The following is a 24,074-nucleotide window of genomic DNA, read 5'->3' as shown; positions in this document are numbered from 1 at the left end:
AGGAACATGGTGGTGGAACAGAGAGAGGAGTGGTGGAACAGAGAGTGGAGCTGAGGAACATGGTGGTGGAACAGAGTGAGGAGCTGAGGAACATGGTGGTGGAACAGAGTGGAGCTGAGGAACATGGTGGTGGAACAGAGAGTGGAGCTGATGAACATGGTGGTGGAACAGAGTGAGGAGCTGAGGAACATGGTGGAACAGAGAGAGGAGCTGAGGAACATGGTGGTGGAACAGAGAGGAGCTGAGGAACATGGTGGTGGAACAGAGTGGAGCTGAGGAACATGGTGGTGGAACAGAGAGTGGAGCTGAGGAACATGGTGGTGGAACAGAGTGAGGAGCTGAGGAACATGGTGGTGGAACAGAGAGAGGAGCTGAGGAACATGGTGGTGGAACAGAGAGAGGAGTGGTGGAACAGAGAGTGGAGCTGAGGAACATGGTGGTGGAACAGAGTGAGGAGCTGAGGAACATGGTGGTGGAACAGAGTGGAGCTGAGGAACATGGTGGTGGAACAGAGAGTGGAGCTGAGGAACATGGTGGTGGAACAGAGTGAGGAGCTGAGGAACATGGTGGAACAGAGAGAGGAGCTGAGGAACATGGTGGTGGAACAGAGAGAGGAGCTGAGGAACATGGTGGTGGAACAGAGTGGAGCTGAGGAACATGGTGGTGGAACAGAGAGTGGAGCTGAGGAACATGGTGGTGGAACAGAGTGAGGAGCTGAGGAACATGGTGGTGGAACAGAGAGAGGAGCTGAGGAACATGGTGATGGAACAGAGAGAGGAGCTGAGGAACATGGTGGTGGAACAGAGTGGAGCTGAGGAACATGGTGGTGGAACAGAGTGGAGCTGAGGAACATGGTTGTGGAACAGCGAGTGGAATTGAGGAACATGGTGGTGGAACAGAGAGTGGAGCTGAGGAACATGGTGGTGGAACAGAGAGTGGAGCTGAGGAACATGGTGGTGGAACAGCGAGTGGAATTGAGGAACATGGTGGTGGAACAGAGAGTGGAGCTGAGGAACATGGTGGTGGAACAGAGAGTGGAGCTGAGGAACATGGTGGTGGAACAGAGAGTGGAGCTGAGGAACATGGTGGTGGAACAGAGAGTGGAGCTGAGGAACATGGTGGTGGACCAGACAGTGGAGCTGAGGAACATGGTGGTGGAACAGAGAGTGGAGCTGGGGAACATGGTGGTGGAACAGAGAGTGGAGCTGAGTATCACTAAGACTGAACTGCAGTTCTACAAGAACAAGGTGGAGGAACTGGAGAGAGAGAACACAGGTAAAGTAAGACAGCTGTATCTAATGTGATTACTGTAATCAGCAGAGTAATGGTGTGTTGAATTCAACAGTTTCTTTGTATGATACTGTAGGATTGTAGGCCAGAGTGAGAGCCAGGTAGAGGAGCTGAAGACAGAGAATGCAGGTAATGTAGAGATTAAAAAAGACAGTATGTAAAGAGGATGTTATATATTTGGTCCAAATCAGACAAGGAACAGGTTCCCAAAATTGTTCCTATATTAGTAATTTCAGCCCAAGCAGCTACAGGTAGCCGACTGCTTGCTTACACACCAATATACATGTATAAACACACATGTCCAATGGGACCAGATACAGACACTGAGTCCATCACTAACAGACTGCTCCAGTGTCTGGTGGCTTTGAGAGACTGACCGTGTTGATCTGTTATTCCTCTGATGCAGGTGTCTTCAGTGCTCCAGTGAGAGGAGTACATAGAGCACCTCCTCCCAGCTGCCCACTGCACTGAGGCTAGGTCACCACCGATAAACCCATGATTATCGAAAACTTCAACAAGCATTTCTCAACGGCTGGCCATGCCTTCCGCCTGGCTACTCCAACCTCGGCCAACAGCTCCACCCCCCCGCAGCTACTTTCCCAAGCCTCTCCAGGTTCTCCTTTACCCAAATCCAGATAGCAGATGTTCTAAAAGAGCTGCAAAACCTGGACCCGTACAAATCAGCTGGGCTTGACAATCTGGACCCTCTATTTCTGAAACTATCCGCCGCCATTGTCGCAACCCCTATTACCAGCCTGTTCAACCTCTCTTTCATATCGTCTGAGATCCCCAAGGATTGGAAAGCTGCCGCAGTCATCCCCCTCTTCAAAGGGGGAGACACCCTGGACCCAAACTGTTACAGACCTATATCCATCCTGCCCTGCCTATCTAAGGTCTTCGAAAGCCAAGTCAACAAACAGGTCACTGACCATCTCGAATCCCACCGTACCTTCTCCGCTGTGCAATCTGGTTTCCGAGCCGGTCACGGGTGCACCTCAGCCACGCTCAAGGTACTAAACGATATCATAACCGCCATCGATAAAGACAGTACTGTGCAGCCGTCTTCATCGACCTTGCCAAGGCTTTCGACTCTGTCAATCACCATATTCTTATCGGCAGACTCAGTAGCCTCGGTTTTTCGGATGACTGCCTTGCCTGGTTCACCAATTACTTTGCAGACAGAGTTCAGTGTGTCAAATCGGAGGGCATGCTGTCCGGTCCTCTGGCAGTCTCTATGGGGGTGCCACAGGGTTCAATTCTCGGGCCGACTCTTTTCTCTGTATATATCAATGATGTTGCTCTTGCTGCGGGCGATTCCCTGATCCACCTCTACGCAGACGACACCATTCTATATACTTCCGGCCCGTCCTTGGACACTGTGCTATCTAACCTCCAAACGAGCTTCAATGCCATACAACACTCCTTCCGTGGCCTCCAACTGCTCTTAAACGCTAGTAAAACCAAATGCATGCTTTTCAACCGTTCGCTGCCTGCACCCGCACGCCTGACCAGCATCACCACCCTGGATGGTTCCGACCTTGATTATGTGGACATCTATAAGTACCTAGGTGTCTGGCTAGACTGTAAACTCTCCTTCCAGACTCATATCAAACATCTCCAATCGAAAATCAAATCAAGAGTCGGCTTTCTATTCCGCAACAAAGCCTCCTTCACTCACGCCGCCAAAATTACCCTAGTAAAACTGACTATCCTACCGATCCTCGACTTCGGCGATGTCATCTACAAAATTGCTTCCAACACTCTACTCAGCAAACTGGATGCAGTTTATCACAGTGCCATCCGTTTTGTCACTAAAGCACCTTATACCACCCACCACTGCGACCTGTATGCTCTAGTCGGCTGGCCCTCGCTACATATTCGTCGCCAGACCCACTGGCTCCAGGTCATCTACAAGTCCATGCTAGGTAAAGCTCCGCCTTATCTCAGTTCACTGGTCACGATGGCAACACCCACCTGTAACACGCGCTCCAGCATGTGTATCTCACTGATCATCCCTAAAGCCAACACCTCATTTGGCCGCCTTTCGTTCCAGTTCTCTGCTGCCTGTGACTGGAACGAATTGCAAAAATCGCTGAAGTTGGAGACTTTTATCTCCCTCACCAACTTCAAACATCTGCTATCTGAGCAGCTAACCGATCGCTGCCGCTGTTCATAGTCTATCGGTAAATAGCCCACCCATTTTTACCTACCTCATCCCCATACTGTTTTTATTTATTTTATTTTATGCTCTTTTGCACACCAATATCTCTACCTGTACATGACCATCTGATCATTTATCACTCCAGTGTTAATCTGCAAAATTGTAATTATTTGCCTACCTCATGCCTTTTGCACACAATGTATATAGACTCTCCTTTTTTCTACTGTATTATTGACTTGTTAATTGTTTACTCAAATCAAATCAAATCAAATTTATTTATATAGCCCTTCGTACATCAGCTGATATCTCAAAGTGCTGTACAGAAACCCAGCCTAAAACCCCAAACAGCAAGCAATGCAGGTGTAGAAGCACGGTGGCTAGGAAAAACTCCCTAGAAAGGCCAATACCTAGGAAGAAACCTAGAGAGGAACCAGGCTATGTGGGGTGGCCAGTCCTCTTCTGGCTGTGCCGGGTGGAGATTATAACAGAACATGGTCAAGATGTTCAATGTTCATAAATGACCAGCATGGTCGAATAATAATAAGGCAGAACAGTTGAAACTAGAGCAGCAGCACAGTCAGGTGGAAGTTGAAACTGGAGCAGCAGCATGGCCAGGTAGACTGGGGACAGCAAGGAGTCATCATGTCAGGTAGTCCTGGGGCATGGTCCTAGGGCTCAGGTCAGTTGAAACTGGAACAGCAGCATGGCCAGGTGGACTGGGGACAGCAAGGAGTCATCATGTCAGGTAGTCCTGGGGCATGGTCCTAGGGCTCAGGTCCTCCGAGAGAGAGAAAGAAAGAGAGAAGGAGAGAATTAGAGAACGCACACTTAGATTCACACAGGACACCGAATAGGACAGGAGAAGTACTCCAGATATAACAAACTGACCCCAGCCCCCCGACACATAAACTACTGCAGCATAAATACTGGAGGCTGAGACAGGAGGGGTCAGGAGACACTGTGGCCCCATCCGAGGACACCCCCGGACAGGGCCAAACAGGAAGGATATAACCCCACCCACTTTGCCAAAGCACAGCCCCCACACCACTAGAGGGATATCTTCAACCACCAACTTACCATCCTGAGACAAGGCTGAGTATAGCCCACAAAGATCTCCGCCACGGCACAACCCAAGGGGGGGGGGGGGCGCCAACCCAGACAGGATGACCACAACAGTGAATCAACCCACTCAGGTGACGCACCCCCTCCAGGGACGGCATGAGAGAGCCCCAGCAAGCCAGTGACTCAGCCCCTGTAATAGGGTTAGAGGCAGAGAATCCCAGTGGAAAGAGGGGAACCGGCCAGGCAGAGACAGCAAGGGCGGTTCGTTGCTCCAGAGCCTTTCCGTTCACCTTCCCACTCCTGGGCCAGACTACACTCAATCATATGACCCACTGAAGAGATGAGTCTTCAGTAAAGACTCCATGTGTAACTCTGTGTTGTCTGTTCACACTGCTATGCTTTATCTTGGCCAGGTCGCAGTTGCAAATGAGAACTTGTTCTCAACTAGCCTACCTGGTTAAATAAAGGTGTTCTCAACTAGCCTACTGACAGGTGGAGAAAAACACTATGCCAGAGTGCCAGGGTTTTTCTTCAACAGCATACACAGAGGACAGGTGGAGAAAAACACTATGCCAGAGTGCTGGGGTTAAGGAGGTGACAGGAGTGTCAGGGAGGGAAACTAAATATGTCCCTCATACACTCACACACACTCCACATCTTGATTCTGGTCTCAGGACTTTCCCTGGGGGGTGTGACCAAAGGTTATTATTAGTGTCTGTCTCAACCGTCTTTCTCTCTCTCAATCTCCTGTATCCTTCTCATATCTCTCCTTCCCTATCTACTTTCTCCTCTGTCTGTCTCTTTGCTTCTCTGTTCTGTCTTCATTGGTTCATCTAATCTGTCTTTTCCTCTCATCTTGTTTCATTCGTACTTCACTCTCTTACTTTTGTCTCTTCTCTGCCATTGTCCTTTTGTTTTCCCTTCCCTCTGTTTACTTTCTGTCGTCCTCACTCTTATATTAGTTCTGTCTTCCTCACTCTTATATTAGTTCTGTCTTCCTCACTCTTATATTAGTTCTGTCTTCCTCACTCTTATATTAGTTCTGTCTTTCTCACTCTTATATTAGTTCTGTCTTCCTCTGCACTGCTTCAGTCATCTTTCCTTTTCCTGTTTCACTGTTTGGACTTTATCCTTCCTTCTTCGCTGTCTTCTTTACCTACACTGTATCTTCCTCTCCCCTCTTTCCCTTATCTTCTTAATTCCCCCTCTCTCTGTTCTGAGTTATGGGGAAGACAGAGTTGTACTCTGTGTATAAGAGCTTTCTGGACTGTCTCTGCCTCTCTGTGAGTACCCATCTGCATCTTCCCTCCTCTTCCTCCTCGTCTGCTTCTCTCTTCCATTGTCTCCTTCCTTCTCTCTCCCATCCCCTCCTTTCCTTCTCTCTCCCATCCCCTCCTTTCCTTCTCTCTCCCATCCCCTCCTTTCCTTCTCTCTCCCATCCCCTCCTTTCCTTCTCTCTCCCATCCCCTCCTTTCCTTCTCTCTCCCATCCCCTCCTTTCCTCTGCTATGCACTGTTCATATGTTCACTGCCTTTTTCTTCATGTTTGAATTCATTTAGTTGTGTTTTGTGAAGTTTGATACAGCTCAGTTTTATTCCTGGCAACCCTTCACTCTCTCTACCTGTGTTCTGCCTCTCTACCACAACTCATAGAGAGGGAGAGTCTGTGTGTGTGTTAATTCAGTCTGTAAGCCACCCTCTAAGTCAGAGAAAGTTGCCCGCTCAGCACTCTCTCTCTTTCTCTCTGGCTCCCTCTTTCTCTCAGCACTCTCTCTCTTTCTCTCTGGCTCTCTCTTTCTCTCTGCAACTCTCTTTCTCTCAGCACTCTCTCTCTTTCTCTCTGCCTCTCTTTCTCTCTGGCTCTCTCTTTCTCTCAGGACTCTCTCTCTGCCTCTCTTTCTCTCTGGCTCTCTCTTTCTCTCTGGCTCTCTCTTTCTCTCAGCACTCTCTCTCTTTCTCTCTGGCTCTCTCTTTCTCTCTCTTTCTTTCTCTCTCTTTCTCTCAGCACTCTCTCTATTTCTCTCTGGCTCTCTTTCTCTCTGGCTCTCTCTTTCTCTCAGCACTCTCTCTCTTTCTCTCAGCACTCTCTCTCTTTCTCTCAGCACTCTCTCTCTGGCTCTCTCTTTCTCTCTGCCTCTTTCTCTCTGGCTCTCTCTTTCTCTCAGCACTCTCTTTCTCTCTGGCTCTCTCTTTCTCTCAGCACTCTCTTTCTCTCTGGCTCCCTCTTTCTCTCAGCACTCTCTCTCTTTCTCTCTGGCTCTCTCTTTCTCTCTGCCTCTCTCTTTCTCTCGGCACTCTCTCTCTTTCTCTCTGGCTCTCTCTGGCTCTCTCTTTCTCTCTTTCTCTCTTTCGCTCTGCCTCTCTCTTTCTCTCTGGCTCTCTCTTTCTCTCAGCACTCTCTTTCTCTCTGGCTCCCTCTTTCTCTCAGCACTCTCTCTCTTTCTCTCTGGCTCTCTCTTTCTCTCAGCACTCTCTCTCTTTCTCTCAGCACTCTCTCTCTTTCTCTCTGGCTCTCTCTTTCTCTCAGCACTCTCTCTCTTTCTCTCAGCACTCTCTCTCTGGCTCTCTCTTTCTCTCTGCCTCTTTCTCTCTGGCTCTCTCTTTCTCTCAGCACTCTCTTTCTCTCTGGCTCTCTCTTTCTCTCAGCACTCTCTTTCTCTCTGGCTCCCTCTTTCTCTCAGCACTCTCTCTCTTTCTCTCTGGCTCTCTCTTTCTCTCTGCCTCTCTCTTTCTCTCGGCACTCTCTCTCTTTCTCTCTGGCTCTCTCTTTCTCTCTTTCGCTCTGCCTCTCTCTTTCTCTCTGGCTCTCTCTTTCTCTCAGCACTCTCTCTCTTTCTCTCAGCACTCTCTCTCTTTCTCTCTGGCTCTCTCTTTCTCTCAGCACTCTCTCTCTTTCTCTCTGGCTCTCTATTTCTCTCAGCACTCTTTCTTTCAGCACTCTCTCTCTTTCTCTCTGCCTCTCTTTCTCTCTGGCTCTCTCTTTCTCTCAGCTCTTTCTCTCTGCCTCTCTCTTTCTCTCTGGCTCTCTCTTTCTCTCTGGCTCTCTCTCAGCACTCTCTCTCTGGCTCTCTCTTTCTCTCAGCACTCTCTCTCTTTCTCTCTGGCTCTCTCTCTCAGCACTCTCTCTCTGGCTCTCTCTTTCTCTCAGCACTTTCTCTCCTTGTGATGTTCTGATATTAATAACAGTCTTAGAATGTAGATGGAAATAGTCACAGAGCTGCTCCATGCAGGCCAGCCAGTCACATGACATTTCTCATTTAGGCCCGTAATACCAGGACAGGACAGGAGAGGGTTTAGGGCTCCACTCTACTGTATGTACAGATAACATAGTCCACTACTGATATAGTCCACTAGTGCATACTCTGTTTGAGTGCAGTTCAGTTCACCAGTTCAGTTCCAGGTGGCAGTCCCAAGTCATTACATTCATCAGGAATGGACTGTTTTCTTAAAGCGTTAGGAGGAGCCTGTGGAATTGGATAACATCATCGGGGGCTTGCAACACTAGTCCTCAGCTTACAAGCATTTTAGATTATTAAGCAGCTGTTATGTCAGCTGTGTGTGTGTGTGTTATTGAGAGGCTCAGTCCAACTATGCTGATGACTTTTGCCCTGTTGTCCCCTCCTCTAAACCCTTGACCCCTGACCTCTGACCCCTAGCGGAGCAGCAGTGGGGGGCCAGGGAAGAATGAGAAGGACCCTGACGATGGTCACCTGGCCTACCAGAATGGAGACGTTCTACAAGAGAGATGTAGGCTATGTTTACATCTACTAGTCCCTCCCACTATCCTCTAGTCTTCACACATTGAAAAGACAGGATAGGTGAATGTTTTCGAGCCCTCTCATAAAAGAGACTCCTCTACTTCCCAGTCTTTAATTGAATCCCCATGCCTCCATCTCTTCGTCTTCCCCATCAGATGAGGTTATCAGTCTGTTGGGAGAGGGCACCTTTGGGAAGGTGGTGACGTGTGTGGACCGGCGCAGGTATGAGAGGCATTTATAAAATACACATGCACACTCGTAGAGCATCAGGTGGAGCGTGTGCTGGTTGTTAGCTAGCTGTTCTCTCTGTCTCTCTCTCAGGTCTGGGGCACGTGTAGCTCTGAAGATCATTAAGAACATGGAGAAGTACAGACAAGCTGCTAAACTGGAGATCAATGTCCTGGAGAAAATCAACGAGAAAGACCCACACAACAAACAGTACGGAGTCTGATGAACCAGTAGAAAGTTTGAGAAGTTGTTTCCCTCACCTCCTGTGGCTTTCTCTTACCCCCCCCCCCCTCTCGCTCTCAGTCAATGTGTTCAGATGCTGGACTGGTTTGACTACCATGGTCATGTGTGTATCTCCATGGAGCTGCTAGCCCTCAGCACTTTTGACTTCCTGAAGGAGAACAACTTCCTGCCGTACTGTATGGATCACATCCGCCAGATGGCCTACCAGATCTGCCTCGCTGTCAACTGTGAGTGTGTCACACACATATATGTCTGCCCATGTGCATGCTGGTAGCTCTCCAGAACCAGGGTTGGTGGTGACTACTTCCATAGACTATGACATTTTTACCAGGGATTGTTTTGTGTCTGGTATTGGTCTCTTTGACCAGAAGAGGGCGCTGGTTCATTGATGTAGCTCAGTCTACAAGCCTACAACTCAACTCTGGGCCTCAAAGCCAGTTCCACTGCTTTTTTCATTGTTCCCCTCTAATCAGGGACTGATTTAGAGCAATTAAGTATCAGGTAGAACAGAAAATCAGCAGGCGCCGGACCTTGTAGGGTCAGAGTTGAATACCGCTGGTCTACTACATACTGTATACTCTGTCCTCTCTCAGGACAGGGCGGAGGATAGAGGACGAAGGAGAGAGGGCGGAGGATAGAGGACGAAGGAGAGAGGATGGAGGATAGAGGACGAAGGAGAGAGGATGGAGGATAGAGGACGAAGGAGAGAGAGGATGGAGGATAGAGGACGAAGGAGAGAGGATGGAGGATAGAGGATGAAGGAGAGAGGATGGAGGATAGAGGCTCTCTCTTTCTCTCAGGACTCTCTCTCTTTCTCTCTGCCTCTCTTTCTCTCTGGCTCTCTTTCTCTCTGGCTCTCTCTTTCTCTCTCTTTCTTTCTCTCTCTTTCTCTCAGCACTCTCTCTATTTCTCTCTGGCTCTCTCTTTCTCTCTGGCTCTCTCTTTCTCTCAGCACTCTCTCTCTTTCTCTCTGCCTCTCTCTTTCTCTCAGCACTCTCTCTCTTTCTCTCAGCACTCTCTCTCTGGCTCTCTCTTTCTCTCTGCCTCTCTCTTTCTCTCTGCCTCTCTTTCTCTCAGCACTCTCTCTCTTTCTCTCTGCCTCTTTCTCTCTGGCTCTCTCTTTCTCTCTGCCTCTCTCTTTCTCTCTGGCTCTCTCTTTCTCTCTGGCTCTCTCTTTCTCTCAGCACTCTCTTTCTCTCTGGCTCTCTCTTTCTCTCAGCACTCTCTTTCTCTCTGGCTCCCTCTTTCTCTCAGCACTCTCTCTCTTTCTCTCTGGCTCTCTCTTTCTCTCTGCCTCTCTCTTTCTCTCAGCACTCTCTCTCTTTCTCTCTGGCTCTCTCTTTCTCTCTCTTTCTCTCTTTCTCTCTTTCGCTCTGCCTCTCTCTTTCTCTCTGGCTCTCTCTTTCTCTCAGCACTCTCTCTCTTTCTCTCTGCCTCTCTCTTTCTCTCAGCACTCTCTCTCTTTCTCTCTGGCTCTCTCTTTCTCTCAGCACTCTCTCTCTTTCTCTCTGGCTCTCTATTTCTCTCAGCACTCTTTCTTTCAGCACTCTCTCTCTTTCTCTCTGCCTCTCTTTCTCTCTGGCTCTCTCTTTCTCTCTTTCTCTCTCTCTTTCTCTCTGCCTCTCTCTTTCTCTCTGGCTCTCTCTTGGAGGAGAGAGGACGAAGGAGAGAGGGCGGAGGATAGAGGGCGGAGGATAGAGGGCGGAGGATAGAGGACGGAGGATAGAGGACGGAGGATAGAGGACGGAGGATAGAGGACGGAGGATAGAGGACGGAGGATAGATGACGAAGGAGAGAGGGCGGAGGATAGAGGACGAAGGAGAGAGGACGGAGGATAGAGGACGAAGGAGAGAGGATGGAGGATAGAGGACGAAGGAGAGAGGACGGAGGATAGAGGACGAAGGAGAGAGGATGGAGGATAGAGGATGAAGGAGAGAGGATGGAGGATAGAGGATGAAGGAGAGAGGACGGTGGATAGTGGACGGAGGATAGAGGACTGAGGATAGTGGATGCAGAAGGTGAGCATATCTAATTAATAAAATGCGTGTATCTTCCTTTCCCCTCCTTTTTTCTTCAAATCAAATCAAATGTATTTATATAGCCCTTCGTACATCAGCTGATATCTCAAAGTGCTGTACAGAAACCCAGCCTAAAACCCCAAACAGCAAGCAATGCAGGTGTAGAAGCACGGTGGCTAGGAAAAACTCCCTAGAAAGGCCAAAACCTAGGAAGAAACCTAGAGAGGAACCAGGCTATGTGGGGTGGCCAGTCCTCTTCTGGCTGTGCCGGGTGGAGATTATAACAGAACATGGCCAAGATGTTCAAATGTTCATAAATGATCAGGATGGTCGAATAATAATAAGGCAGAATAGTTGAAACTGGAGCAGCAGCACGGCCAGGTGGACTGGGGACAGCAAGGAGTCATCATGTCAGGTAGTCCTGAGGCATGGTCCTAGGGCTCAGGTCCTCCGAGAGAGAGAAAGAGAGAAAGAGAGAGCACTCTTAAATTCACACAGGACACCGAATAGGACAGGAGAAGTACTCCAGGTATAACAAACTGACCCTAGCCCCCCGACACATAAACTACTGCAGCATAAATACTGGAGGCTGAGACAGGAGGGATCAGGAGACACTGTGGCCCCATCCGAGGACACCCCCGGACAGGGCCAAACAGGAAGGATATAACCCCACCCACTTTGCCAAAGCACAGCCCCCACACCACTAGAGGGATATCTTCAACCACCAACTTACCATCCTGAGACAAGGCTGAGTATAGCCCACAAAGATCTCCGCCACGGCACAACCCAAGGGGGGGGGGGCGCCAACCCAGACAGGATGATCACATCAGTGACTCAACCCACTCAGGTGACGCACCCCCTCCAGGTATGGTATGAGAGACCCCCAGTAAACCAGTGTCTCAGCCCCTGTAATAGGGTTAGAGGCAGAGAATCCCAGTGGAAAGAGGGGAACCGACCAGGCAGAGACAGCAAGGGCGGTTCGTTGCTCCAGAGCCTTTCCATTCACCTTCCCACTCCTGGGCCAGACTACACTCAATCATATGATTGAGTAAGGACTTAAAGGTTGAGACCGAGTTTGCGTCTCTCACATGGGTAGGCAGACCGTTCCATAAAAATGGAGCTCTATAGGAGAAAGCCCTGCCTCCAGCTGTTTGCTTAGAAATTCTAGGGACAATTAGGAGGCCTGCGTCTTGTGACCACAGCGTACGTGTAGGTATGTACGGCAGGACCAAATCAGAGAGATAGGTAGGAGCAAGCCCATGTAATGCTTTGTAGGTTAGCAGTAAAACCTTGAAATCAGCCCTTGCCTTGACAGGAAGCCAGTGTAGGGAGGCTAGCACTGGAGTAATATGATCACATTTTTGGGTTCTAGTCAGGATTCTAGCAGCCGTATTTAGCACTAACTGAAGTTTATTTAGTGCTTTATCCGGGTAGCCGGAAAGTAGAGCATTGCAGTAGTCTAACCTAGAAGTGACAAAAGCATGGATTAATTTTTCTGCATCATTTTTGGACAGAAAGTTTCCGATTTTTGCAATGTTACGTAGATGGAAAAAAGTGGTCCTTGAAATGGTCTTGATATGTTCTTCAAAAGAGAGATCAGGGTCCAGAGTAACGCCGAGGTCCTTCACAGTTTTATTTGAGACGACTGTACAACCATTAAGATTAATTGTCAGATTCAACAGAAGATCTCTTTGTTTCTTGGGACCAAGAACAAGCATCTCTGTTTTGTCCGAGTTTAATAGTAGAAAGTTTGCAGCCATCCACTTTCTTATTCTTGTCTTCTTCTTTCTCCCCCCCTCTCTCTCTGTCCCCCCCTCTCTCTCTCTGTCCCCCCCCACCTCTATTTCTCTCGCTCTCTCAGAAGGGGGATGAGAGGAAAGTGAAGGATACAACAGTAAGGCTGGTGGATTTTGGCAGTGCCACGTTTGACCACGAACACCACAGCACCATCATATCTACACGCCACTACCGTGCTCCTGAAGTTATTCTGGGTAAACTACACACATCACACATCACACACTCTAATCTTGGACTATTGGCTAGTTGAACATTTGTTACTGTTCCCACTCAGAGCTGGGCTGGAGTCATCCGTGTGATGTCTGGAGTATCGGCTGCATCCTGTTTGAGTACTATGAAGGCTTCACCCTATATCAGGTACTGTGTGGACATGTTTAACTATACTTGTGGGGACCAGAAGTCCCTACAAGAATAGTAAACAAACAAACATTTGACCAACTGGGGACATTTTGTTAGTCCCCACAACGTCAAATGCTATTTCTAGGGGGTTTAGGATTAGAGTTAGGGTTAGGGTTAGAGTTAGGGTTAGGGTTAGGGTTAGAGTTAGGGTTAGGAGTTAGGTTTAGTTTTAGGGTTATGCGTTAGGGTTATGGGTTAGGGTTAGGGTTAGGGTTAGAGTTAGGGTTAGGGTTAGAGTTAGGGTTAGGAGTTAGGTTTAGTTTTAGGGTTATGGGTTAGGGTTATGGGTTAGGGTTAGGGTTAGGGTTAGAGTTAGGGTTAGGGTTAGGGTTAGGGTTAGGGTTAGAGTTAGGGTTAGGGTTAGAGTTAGGGTTAGGAGTTAGTTTTAGGGTTAGGGTTAGAGTTAGGGTTAGGGTTAGGGTTAGGGTTAGAGTTAGGGTTAGGGTTAGAGTTAGGGTTAGGAGTTAGGTTTAGTTTTAGGGTTATGGGTTAGGATTAAGGTTAGTGTTAAAGTTAGGTTTTGGGGCTAGGGTTAAAGTAAGGGTTAGAGTTACGGTTAAGGGTTAGGGAAAACAGGAAGTTGAATAGGACTGAATTGTGTGTCCCCACAATGTTAGTTACAAAAGACTGTGTGTGTGTTTGTTGTTTGTGTGATACAAGTGAAAGTGAACTAAGTTGGGAGTTTATAGCTTCTGCTGACCAGTGTTTGTGTTTGTCTCAGACCCATGACAACCAGGAGCACCTGGCCATGATGGAGAGAGTACGGGGACCTCTCCCCTCTACGATGATCTGCAAGACCAGGTAACACATGATGACAGTTACACACACACACATACACACTCCTCATAGACACACATACACACTCCTCACAGACACACATACACACTCCTCACAGACACACATACACACTCCTCACAGACACACATACACACTCCTCATAGACACACATACACACTCCTCATAGACACACATACACACTCCTCACAGACACACATACACACTCCTCACAGACACACATACACACTCCTCACAGACACACATACACACTCCTCACAGACACACATACACACTCCTCATAGACACACATACACACTTCTCATAGACACACATACACACTCCTCATAGACACACATACACACTCCTCACAGACACACATACACACTCCTCACAGACACACATAGACACTCCTCACAGACACACATACACACTCCTCACAGACACACATACACACTCCTCATAGACAAACATACACACTCCTCATAGACACACTCCTCACAGACACACATACACACTCCTCATAGACAAACATACACACTCCTCACAGACACACTCCTCACAGACACACATACACACTCCTCACAGACACACATACACACTCCTCACAGACACACATACACACTCCTCATAGACAAACATACACACTCCTCATAGACACACTCCTCACAGACACACATACACACTCCTCATAGACAAACATACACACTCCTCACAGACACACATAGTATACACTTTGTGTGATTTGTCCTTTCAGGAAGCAGAAGTATTTTCACTGCAGGCGTCTAGACTGGAACGATAACTCCAAGGCAGGACGATTCGTCAAAGACCACATTAAACCTCTATGGGTAAGTTACCCCTGAGATAAAGACCCTCTAACCTGAGACTGGACTGGAAAATACTTAGATACTTGACACCTAAAGACACCAGTCTCAACGTCAACAGTGAGGAGGCGACTCCGGGATGCTGGCCTTCTAGGCAGAGTTCCTCTGTCCAGGTTCTGTGTTCTCTGCCTAGAAGGCCAGCATCCCGGAGTCGCCTCTTCACTGTTGATGTTGAGGCTGGTGTTTTGCGGGTACTATTTAATGAAGCTGCCAGTTGAGGACTTGTGAGGCATTTGTTTCTCAAACTAGACACTCTAATGTACTTGTCCTCTTGCTCAGTTGTGCACCGGGGCCTCCCACTCCTCTTTCTATTCTGGTTAGTGCCAGTTTGAGCTGTTCTGTGAAGGGAGTAGTACACATTGTTGTACGAGATCTTCAGTTTCTTGGCGATTTCTCACGTGAAATAGCCTTCATTTCTCAGAACAAGAATAGACTGACGAGTTTCAGAAGAAAGGTCTTTGTTTCTGGCCATTTTGAGCCTGTAATCGAACCCACAAATGCTGATGCTCCAGATACTCAACTAGTCTAAAGAAGGCCAGTTTTATTCCTTTCTTTAATCAGCACTACAGTTTTCAGCTGTGCTAACATAATTGCAAAGGTTTTCTAATGATCAATTAGCCTTTTAAAATTATAAACTTGGATTAGCTAACACAACGTACCATTGGAACACAGGAGTGATGGTGCTGATAATGGGCCTCTGTACACCTATGTAGATATTCCATAAAAATCTGCCTTTTCCAGCTACAATAGTTATTTACAACGTTAACAATGTCTACACTGTATTTCTGATCAATTTGATGTTATTTTAATGGACAAAAATGTGCTTTTCTTTAAAAAACAAGGACATTTCTAAGTGACTCCAAACTTTTGAACGGTAGTGTAGATGCCTTAGATACTTGACACCTGAAGATACCCTCTAACCTGAGACTGTACATAGATACCTTAGATAACTTCAGAGAAAAGACATTATCCTTATTGATGTCTTTGTGATAACTGATCCCCTTCTCTCTCTCTCTCTCTCTCTCTCTCTATTTCAGAGATACCGGTTATCAGAAGCAAAGGAGCATCATCAGTTCTTTGACCTGTTGGAGAAGATGCTGGAGTACGAGCCCTCCAAATGCCTCTATCTCTCCTCCTCCCTCCGCCACTCCTTCTTCCTACCACTCTGTAGGGGCAGCAAGGCTTGGGAGAGCACGCGGAACATCTGCCGATGACCCCTGACCTTTAACCCTTGACATGGATGCGAGGAAGGACAGCCCAACCATGTCATACAACGTGCTGTTGTAATCTGTCAGGAAGTCGTGCTTTGTGACAAACTGGTGTCCGGAATCCCTGTGTATTATGAGGGAAATAGGCTAATCTGACCTCAGTGTTTGGGGCAAATGTATCATTCTCCACCTTGAGAGAGTCTGTCACTTCCCTTTAGGGTTTGATTCAGTGGAGGCTGCAGAGGGGAGGACAGGCTCATAATAATTGCGGGAACGGAGTGAATGGAATGTAATTTGATATCATTCTACTCATTTCGCTCCAGCCATTACCAAGAGTCCGTCCTCCTTACTTAGGGTGACACCAATCTCCTGTGGTTTGAATGGCAGTCTCCTTATGCTGATTGACAGATTCGCTGCACAGTGGAGGCGGGCCTAGTGGCAGTGAAACATGCATTATGTATGTAGAGCACACTGTTTTAACTGCAGCATAACATTACACACACACACACACACACACACACACACACACACATTTATTTTTGTAACACTAACTGGAGATATTGGTGGAATGACTTGAATAAATGGTTTATTTATGGTGCTATAATAATATGAACCCTTCTACTGATATATATCCTACTAGCTGAATCACACAGACACCAACACACCATCCTGTGCTCCATTTGGACCCTGGCCTCAGAATTTGATTTATTGCAAGCCTAGTAGGGAGCATGGTCATAAGGCTATATACTGTAGGTATGTGAGGGAGAGCAAGTGGAAGAGGGAGGGAGGGAGGGAGGGAGGGAGGGAGGGAGAGAGGGAGAGAGAGAGAAAAGGCAGTGCTGAGAGGGGGCTTTAAGGCAGTGCTGAGAGGGGGCTTTAAGGCAGTGCTGAGAGGGGGCTTTAAGGCAGTGCTGAGAGGTGGCTTTAAGGCAGTGCTGAGAGGGGGCTTTAAGGCAGTGCTGAGAGGTGGCTTTAAGGTAGTGTTGAGAGGTGGCTTTAAGGCAGTGCTGAGAGGTGGCTTTAAGGCAGTGCTGAGAGGTGGCTTTAAGGCAGTGCTGAGAGGTGGCTTTAAGGCAGTGTGTTGGTGTCTGTCTGTATGAGACCCTTCTTCCAGAATGGTGTGAGTTACTTGTAGGGCTGTTGTGGTGATCCAAATGTGTGTGTTTTCCCTTTTCTTGGCAGTGCTGAACAGAAGCTCAGTCTGAAACTCAACGTACGGTGTTAGTGTGTGTGAATCAGGATAACATTAAAGTTGAGTGAGACCTCACCGGTATATATCTGAGTGTAGAGAGGGTCACTGAAGGAGGTAATTGGTCATTCACACACACTAACATTAGACAGCCCTGTTAGTGTACAGGTCTGAAAGGAATGACCTTAGCACATCCCTGACCTGTGCGTGTGTATAAGAGAGAATGAGGGAGAAACAGAGAGTGTGTGTGTGTGTGTTCTGGTCAGGCTGGCCGCCCTTCACATGCTGGACACTGATCCACAGTGGAATCCCTTAATCCCTTAAGAAGCTCAGACAGCAGTGCTCCTGGAAGCTCCAACACACATACACCACAGGAGGTTGGTGGTACCTTAATTGGGGAGGACAGGCTCGTGGTAATGTCTGGAGCGGAATACGGGGAATGGTATCAAATACATTAAACACGTGGTTTCCATTTGTCTGTTCCAGCCATTATTATGAGCCGTCCTCCCCTCAGCAGCCTCCACTGACATACACACTTTACACCCTGCTAACCGTCCACCTTCCTCCTGGCTATAAATGGACTCACTACCACTCCTGACCTACTGGACTCCTTAAAGTCTTGCTGTCCCATGTGTCCCTGTACTCTGTCTTACCCCCCCAGCCCCCCAAGCCCCCCCAGCCCCCCCCCCCACCCCCCTTATGTTTGCTTGATGTTTTTTGTCATTTTCTGTCTGCTGTCTCAGTTTCTCTCTTCTTGATGTCTCTGTTTCTCTCTTCTTGATGTCTCTGTTTCTCTCTTCTTGATGTCTCAGTTTCTCTCTTCTTGATGTCTCTGTTTCTCTCTTCTTGATGTCTCTGTTTCTCTCTTCTTGATGTCTCTGTTTCTCTCTTCTTGATGTCTCTGTTTCTCTCTTCTTGATGTCTCTGTTTCTCTCTTCTTGATGTCTCTGTTCTCTCTTCTTGATGTCTCTGTTTCTCTCTTCTTGATGTCTCTGTTTCTCTCTTCTTGATGTCTCTGTTTCTCTCTTCTTGATGTCTCTGTTTCTCTCTTCTTGAGTCTCTGTTTCTCTCTTCTTGATGTCTCATTTCTCTCTTCTTGATGTCTCTGTTCTCTCTTCTTGATGTCTCTGTTTCTCTCTTCTTGATGTCTCTGTTTCTCTCTTCTGATGTCTCGTTTTCTCTCTTCTTGATGTCTCATTTTCTCTCTTCTTGATGTCTCTGTTTCTCTCTTCTTGATGTCTCTGTTCTCTCTTCTTGATGTCTCTGTTTCTCTCTTCTTGATGTCTCAGTTTCTCTCTTCTTGATGTCTCTGTTTCTCTCTTCTTGATGTCTCTGTTTCTCTCTTCTGATGTCTCTGTTTCTCTCTTCTTGATGTCTCTGTTTCTCTCTTCTTGATGTCTCTGTTTCTCTCTTCTTGATGTCTCTTGTTTCTCTCTTCTTGACTGTCTCTGTTCTCTCTTCTTGATGTCTCTTGTTTCTCTCTACTTGATGTTCCCTGTTTCCTACTCTTCCTTGATGTCTCTGGTTTCTCTCTTCTTGATGTCTTCTGATGTCTCTTCTCCTTCTTGATGTCTCTGTTTCTCTCTTCTTGATCGTCTCTGTTTCTCTCTCTTGATGTCTCTGTTTCTCTCTTCTTGATGTCTCTGTTTCTCTCTTCTTGATGTCTCTGTTCTCTCTTCTTGAATTGTCTCTTGATGTCCCTGGTTCTCTCTCTTTGATGTCTCAGTTTCTCTCTTCTTGATGTCTCTGTTTCTCTCTTCTTGATGTCTCTGTTTCTCCTTCTTGATGTCTCTGGTTCTCTCTTCTTGATGTCTCTGTTTGTCTCTCTTCTTGATGTCTTAGTTTCTCTCTTCTTGATGTCTCCTGTTTCTCTCTTCTTGATGTCTCTGTTTCTCTCTTCTTGATGTCTCTGTTTCTCTCTTCTTGATGTCTCTGTTTCTCTCTTCTTGATGTCTCTGTTTCTCTCTTCTTGATGTCTCTGTTTCTCTCTTCTTGATGTCTCTGTTTCTCTCTTCTTGATGTCTATGTTTCTCTCTTCTTAATGTCTCTGTTTCTCTCTTCTTGATGTCTCTGTTTCTCTCTTCTTGATGTCTCTGTTTCTCTCTTCTTGATGTCTCTGTTTCTCTCTTCTTGATTGTCTCTGTTCTCTCTTCTTGATGTCTCTGTTTCTCTCTCTTGATGTCTCTGTTCTCTCTCTTGATGTCTCTTTTCTCTCTTCTTGATGTCTCTGTTTCTCTCTTCTTGATGTCTCTGGTTTCTCTCTTCTTGATGTCTCTGTTTTTCTCTCTCTTGATGTCTCTGTTTCTCCTCTTCTTGATGTCTCTGTTTCTCTCTTCTTGATGTCTCTGTTCTCTCTTCTTGATGTCTCTGTTTCTTCTTCTTGATGTCTCTGTTTCTCTCTTCTTGATGTCTCTGTTTCTCTCTTCTTGATGTCTCTGTTTCTCTCTTCTTGATGTCTCTGTTTCTCTCTTCTTGATGTCTCTGTTTCTCTCTTCTTGATGTCTCTGTTTCTCTCTTCTTGATGTCTCTGTTTCTCTCTTCTTGATGTCTCTGTTTCTCTCTTCTTGATGTCTCTGTTTCTCTCTTCTTGATGTCTCTGTTGTCTCTTGTCTTATTATTATTATGTTGTTGTTGTTTGTTTTGTAAAGTGTGTTGTGACTTTGTTAAATGCACTTTAAAATAAATTCAGATTTTATTTGATTATTTTACAAACACATTACACAGTTTGTATAACATCTATCTTTATCATGAAAGATCTCATGGAACTACTATTCTCCTCACAGTAGTTTCTAAGTATTACGTCCCTCTAAAGACACTGTAGTGTCCCTACCCAGCATCTGTGTGGTACATTGAAAGGTGTTAGCGTTGCCCATAGACTTATCTCACTCTCTGTGGCAGTAGGTTGTCGTCAGTTTCAAATTTCTCCCCCTAGCGGTTATAATTATAGAAGAGCTGGTCCTAAGTCTGTGCATAAGGATCTGTGACAGAGGGGCTGTGGGGGCTCTCCTCCATCTCGTTAAGGAATTAATGGTGTCCTCATCTGTCACAAACCAAGGCCCAGGGGGTTGGAGGTGAAGAGGGGGAGGGGAGAAGGGGAGGTTGGATTGACTTGGCGAACCTTGAGGGCCCCACACACACACTCTCTCCCTCCATCCCCCATATCCTGTCTAATATGTCCTGTCTAATATGTCCTGGCTGAGCTTGAACTGTACAGATCTACTATCTTAATTTCATCACTATGTTGTTGCAGAGCATCTTCCTGCGCAGCAGGAAATGCAAACTTGCTTCTAAAGTTTGTAATTCCCACTTAAATATGTCAGATTTGATTTGCCCTAATGACCAATGTATTAATCCCTACAAAATTGTCCATTAATTATAATCCACATAATAACTCACATTTCCTGATGCTGAAGGATCATTTTCCTGCTGTGAGAAACTGGTCAAATGAAGATACTGTAGCAATTCCTGATGCAGCAGGAGAAGATGAATGGACACCAAGCCAAAGGGAACAGCTGGCCACCTGATGTCCTTCTCAGGGTTCTGTCAGAGCTTTATGTCTCCTTTCGTTGTGTTTTTAGTTTGTGTAATGTTATAGACACACACATCTACCCATACACACACCTACACACACATACTCGTGTACATTCCTGTCACACATCCTAGCATGCCTGGCACTAGCCACACGGCTAGTAAACCAGACTCTCTGTGTCCTGACAGCTGCTATTTCTGTTCGTCTCACAACAGACCTGAGATAAACAGGGGTTATATCTCTTCTTTCACTGCTCTCTACTCCCTCACCATCCCATCCCTCCATCCATCCCTCCATCCCTCCCATACCTCCATCCCCCATCCCTCCATCCATCCCTCCCATACCTCTATCCCTCCATCCCTCAATCCATCCCTCCATTCCTCCATCCATCCCATCCCTCCCAATTCTCCATCCCTCCCATCCCTCCTTCCCATCCATCCCTCCATCCCTCCCATACCTTCATCCCTCCATCCCTCCCATCCCTCCATACCTCCATACCTCCTCCCCTCCATCTGTACCTCCATCCCTCCATCCCTCCCAACCCTCCATCCTGCCCATCCCTCCATACCTCCTTCCCGCCATCCCTCCTCCCCTCCATCTGTACCTCCATCCCGCCCATACCTCCTTCCCTCCATCCCTCCTCCCCTCCATCTGTACCTCCATCCCGCCCATCCCTCCATACCTCCTTCCCTCCATCCCTCCTCCCCTCCATCTGTACCTCCATCCCTCCATCCCTCCATACCTCCTTCCCTCCATCCCTCCTCCTCTCCACCTGTACCTCCATCCCTCCATACCTCCTTCCCTCCATCCCTCCTCCCCTCCATCTGTACCTCCTTCCCTCCATCCCTCCCTCCCTCCCTCCCTCCCTTTCCATCACCTGTTCTCTATATCTGCTGTGTCTGAGTACCTGGAATGACTTGCCCTGTCAGTCTCAGGTGGTTTACATAAGAAACCAATTGGGGAAACGGCTGCAGAGTGCACACTGTTATGTTTCCAAGCCTGTTGAAGATCCATAATGGTTGAAGTGGTGCTGTTTGAGACTAGAACAGAATCTAGAGTATGAGAAGACATTGTCCTTTTTCCTCATTCCCGCCCCTTTTGCTGGATGGTCTTCAGATCAGTATGTAGTAACTACTGTCTTCTGCTCTGAACACAGACTGCTGTCTCATACTGACAGACTGACTTTCCCTCACGCCGTCTATCTCTCTCTGTCTGCCTCTATATTCCCGTCCATCCATCTCCCATTATCTACTAAACTCAGAGCCCTTCCATCCATCTGGCCTGTCTTAAACCTCCACCGTCATCCTGATCACAGCTGGTTAAACCTGATCGAAGATCACTTTGTCTTTCTGCCTTCTAATGGTTGGAGATTGGGTATTGGGATTGCATAAACAGATCCCAGACCTGTACTTAGGGCATTGTCTACTTAGAAAGCGTGAGGGATGGTAACTTGTTGGAACTTTTTAAAGGTAATAATACCCTGCCATCCTTTCTGTTTGTCACACAAGCACACAGTCAGTCAGGAGAGTGTCTAACCCAACATGACATCAGCTAATGTGTCTCTAAGTATACTTCATACACAGGGTGCAGTCCCTGTTTCTGCTAACGGGATTCCCCTCGTTAAGTCCATAAGGAGGTCATCTCAAGGGGGGGGGGGGGGGTAATAGTAAAGAGGGAGGGGTATAGAGGATGAGGGGGGAAAGCTGTCATTTTCACCTGAGAGGGCAATAGAACACACAGCACAAGGGGTGGAGGAGAGCAGGAAGAACTTTGTCTGTGGGGTTGCTCTTCTCATTGCCTTCAGTTGACCTCAAGGCTTTGTGGAACTGGACTATGGGACACGGTTAGCTACAGTATATGGCCTCTGGCTGAAGCTCTAAGGACTTTATGGGTGTTTGAGGCTCAGGCCTACTGTGGATGTCTGGGTAAGGAAGTACTGGACTGGGCTTGTTGTGTGTGTCTATCTGAAACGCTGCACATGCTGTCTGGGTGTAATCTCTAACTGCCTGTCTGTGTCCTTGTCCTTGCAGGTACTGAGTCCCTGAGTCATTGTCTATGAATACACTGGCTGTCTGTGCTGTAGTGAGTGGGTCCAAGCCAGCTAACCTCAAGGAGAAAGATGTGGGAGATGCGCACAGACACAAACATATGTCCTACAGAACATGAATGAAAAAGGACACTTTTTGATGCTTCTGAGTTTGAAGTAACACACAGGTTACACTACAGAGAGTTCTGGACTTACTCTCCCTTTCTCTCCCTTTCTCTCCCTCTCTCTCTCTCTCTCTCTCTCTCTCTCACACACACACACACACCCTAACACACAGGTTACACTACAGAGAGTTCTGGACTTACTCTCCCTTTCTCTCCCTTTCTCTCCCTTACTCTCCCTTTCTCTCCCTTATTCTCCCTCTCTCTCTCACACACACACCCTAACACACAGGTTACACTACAGAGAGTTCTGGACTTACTCTCCCTTTCTCTCCCTTTCTCTCCCTTACTCTCCCTTTCTCTCCCTCTCTCTCTCACACACACACACACACACCCCTAACACACAGGTTACACTACAGAGAGTTCTGGACTTACTCTCCCTTTCTCTCCCTTTCTCTCCCTTACTCTCCCTTTCTCTCCCTTATTCTCCCTCTCTCTCTCTCACACACACACACACACACACACACACACACACACCCTAACACACAGGTTACACTACAGAGAGTTCTGGACTTACTCTCCCTTTCTCTCCCTTTCTCTCCCTTACTCTCCCTTTCTCTCCCTTTCTCTCCCTCTCTCTCACACACACACACACACACACACACACACACCCTAACACACACACACACACACACACTCTAACACACCCCCTGAGACATGGATACTATGGTGAAGCAGTCTCTGGCGGTGCCCATAAAGAAGCTGTCCAGCTGTGTGACAGGAGTGAAGGAGAGAGAGGTGTGGGCCAGGCGCAGGGACAAGAGGGGGACAGGAGGAGTAAAGAACAGCCCTCCACGGACGGGACAGACCTCCGTCACACGCTCCTACCAAACTGACCTGGAGAAGGAGAGGTGAGTGACCGCAAACATAACTACAACATGACCACTGTGGTCAATGTGGAGATTAGAAACAACACCATGAGGAGATTATGGATGAAAACCAGCTTGGTAACAGACAGGTTGGGGGTTGGCGGTGATGGGTTTTAGGGCAGGGATGTATTTATGTTTGTGTGTGTGTCTGTCTATGTGTTACATGTAGTTGTGTTGATTCCAGGATGCTGAGGGAAGCACTGAATGCTCAGAAGCACGCAGAGAGAGCCGCCATGAGGGATCACTTCAGGAAGAAGTACCAGCTCTCCAAGGCTAGTGTGTTGCATTAGCAGAACAAATTATACCCCTATCTCCTAGCCCCTATCTCCTAGCCCCTATCTCCTAGCCCCTATCTCCTTGCCCCTAGCCCCTATCTTCTAGCCCCTATCTCCTAGCTCCTATCTCCTAGCCCCTATCTCCCAGCTCCTATCTCCTATACCCTATCTCCTAACCTCTAG

General features: G+C 47.4%; 2 protein-coding genes across 4 annotated transcripts in view; both read left to right on the top strand.

The window, feature by feature from the left end:
• The first annotated feature begins 5,119 nt into the window (after positions 1-5,119).
• On the top strand, positions 5,120-16,428 carry LOC109884990 (dual specificity protein kinase CLK2-like). The gene is made up of 10 exons (XM_031803397.1): positions 5,120-5,796; positions 8,169-8,259; positions 8,426-8,492; positions 8,592-8,708; positions 8,802-8,976; positions 12,621-12,750; positions 12,831-12,913; positions 13,677-13,756; positions 14,487-14,577; positions 15,651-16,428. The coding sequence occupies exons 1-10, from the start codon at positions 5,737-5,739 to the stop codon at positions 15,825-15,827; spliced, it is 1,071 nt and encodes a 356-aa protein (XP_031659257.1). The 5' UTR covers positions 5,120-5,736; the 3' UTR covers positions 15,828-16,428.
• A 5,839-nt stretch (positions 16,429-22,267) lies between these two features.
• The window catches only part of LOC116376557 (complexin-3-like), a 5,672-nt gene continuing 3,865 nt past the window's right edge, over positions 22,268-24,074 (top strand). Inside the window, exons 1-4 of one of the 3 annotated variants that reach the window (XM_031837862.1) lie at positions 22,268-22,464; positions 22,570-22,660; positions 22,864-23,598; positions 23,786-23,888. In XM_031837862.1, the coding sequence (XP_031693722.1) occupies positions 23,405-23,598; positions 23,786-23,888 (297 nt within the window). In that variant the 5' untranslated portion in view covers positions 22,268-22,464; positions 22,570-22,660; positions 22,864-23,404. Of the gene's footprint in view, positions 22,465-22,569; positions 23,599-23,785; positions 23,889-24,074 lie in introns of all 3 variants that reach the window. The other 2 variants (XM_031837868.1, XM_031837852.1) reach the window with 2 other exon arrangements.

Source organism: Oncorhynchus kisutch, linkage group LG2 (genome assembly GCF_002021735.2).
Source record: "Oncorhynchus kisutch isolate 150728-3 linkage group LG2, Okis_V2, whole genome shotgun sequence".
Taxonomy (NCBI): Eukaryota; Metazoa; Chordata; class Actinopteri; order Salmoniformes; family Salmonidae; genus Oncorhynchus; species Oncorhynchus kisutch.
This window is presented reverse-complemented; position numbering and strand designations above follow the sequence as displayed.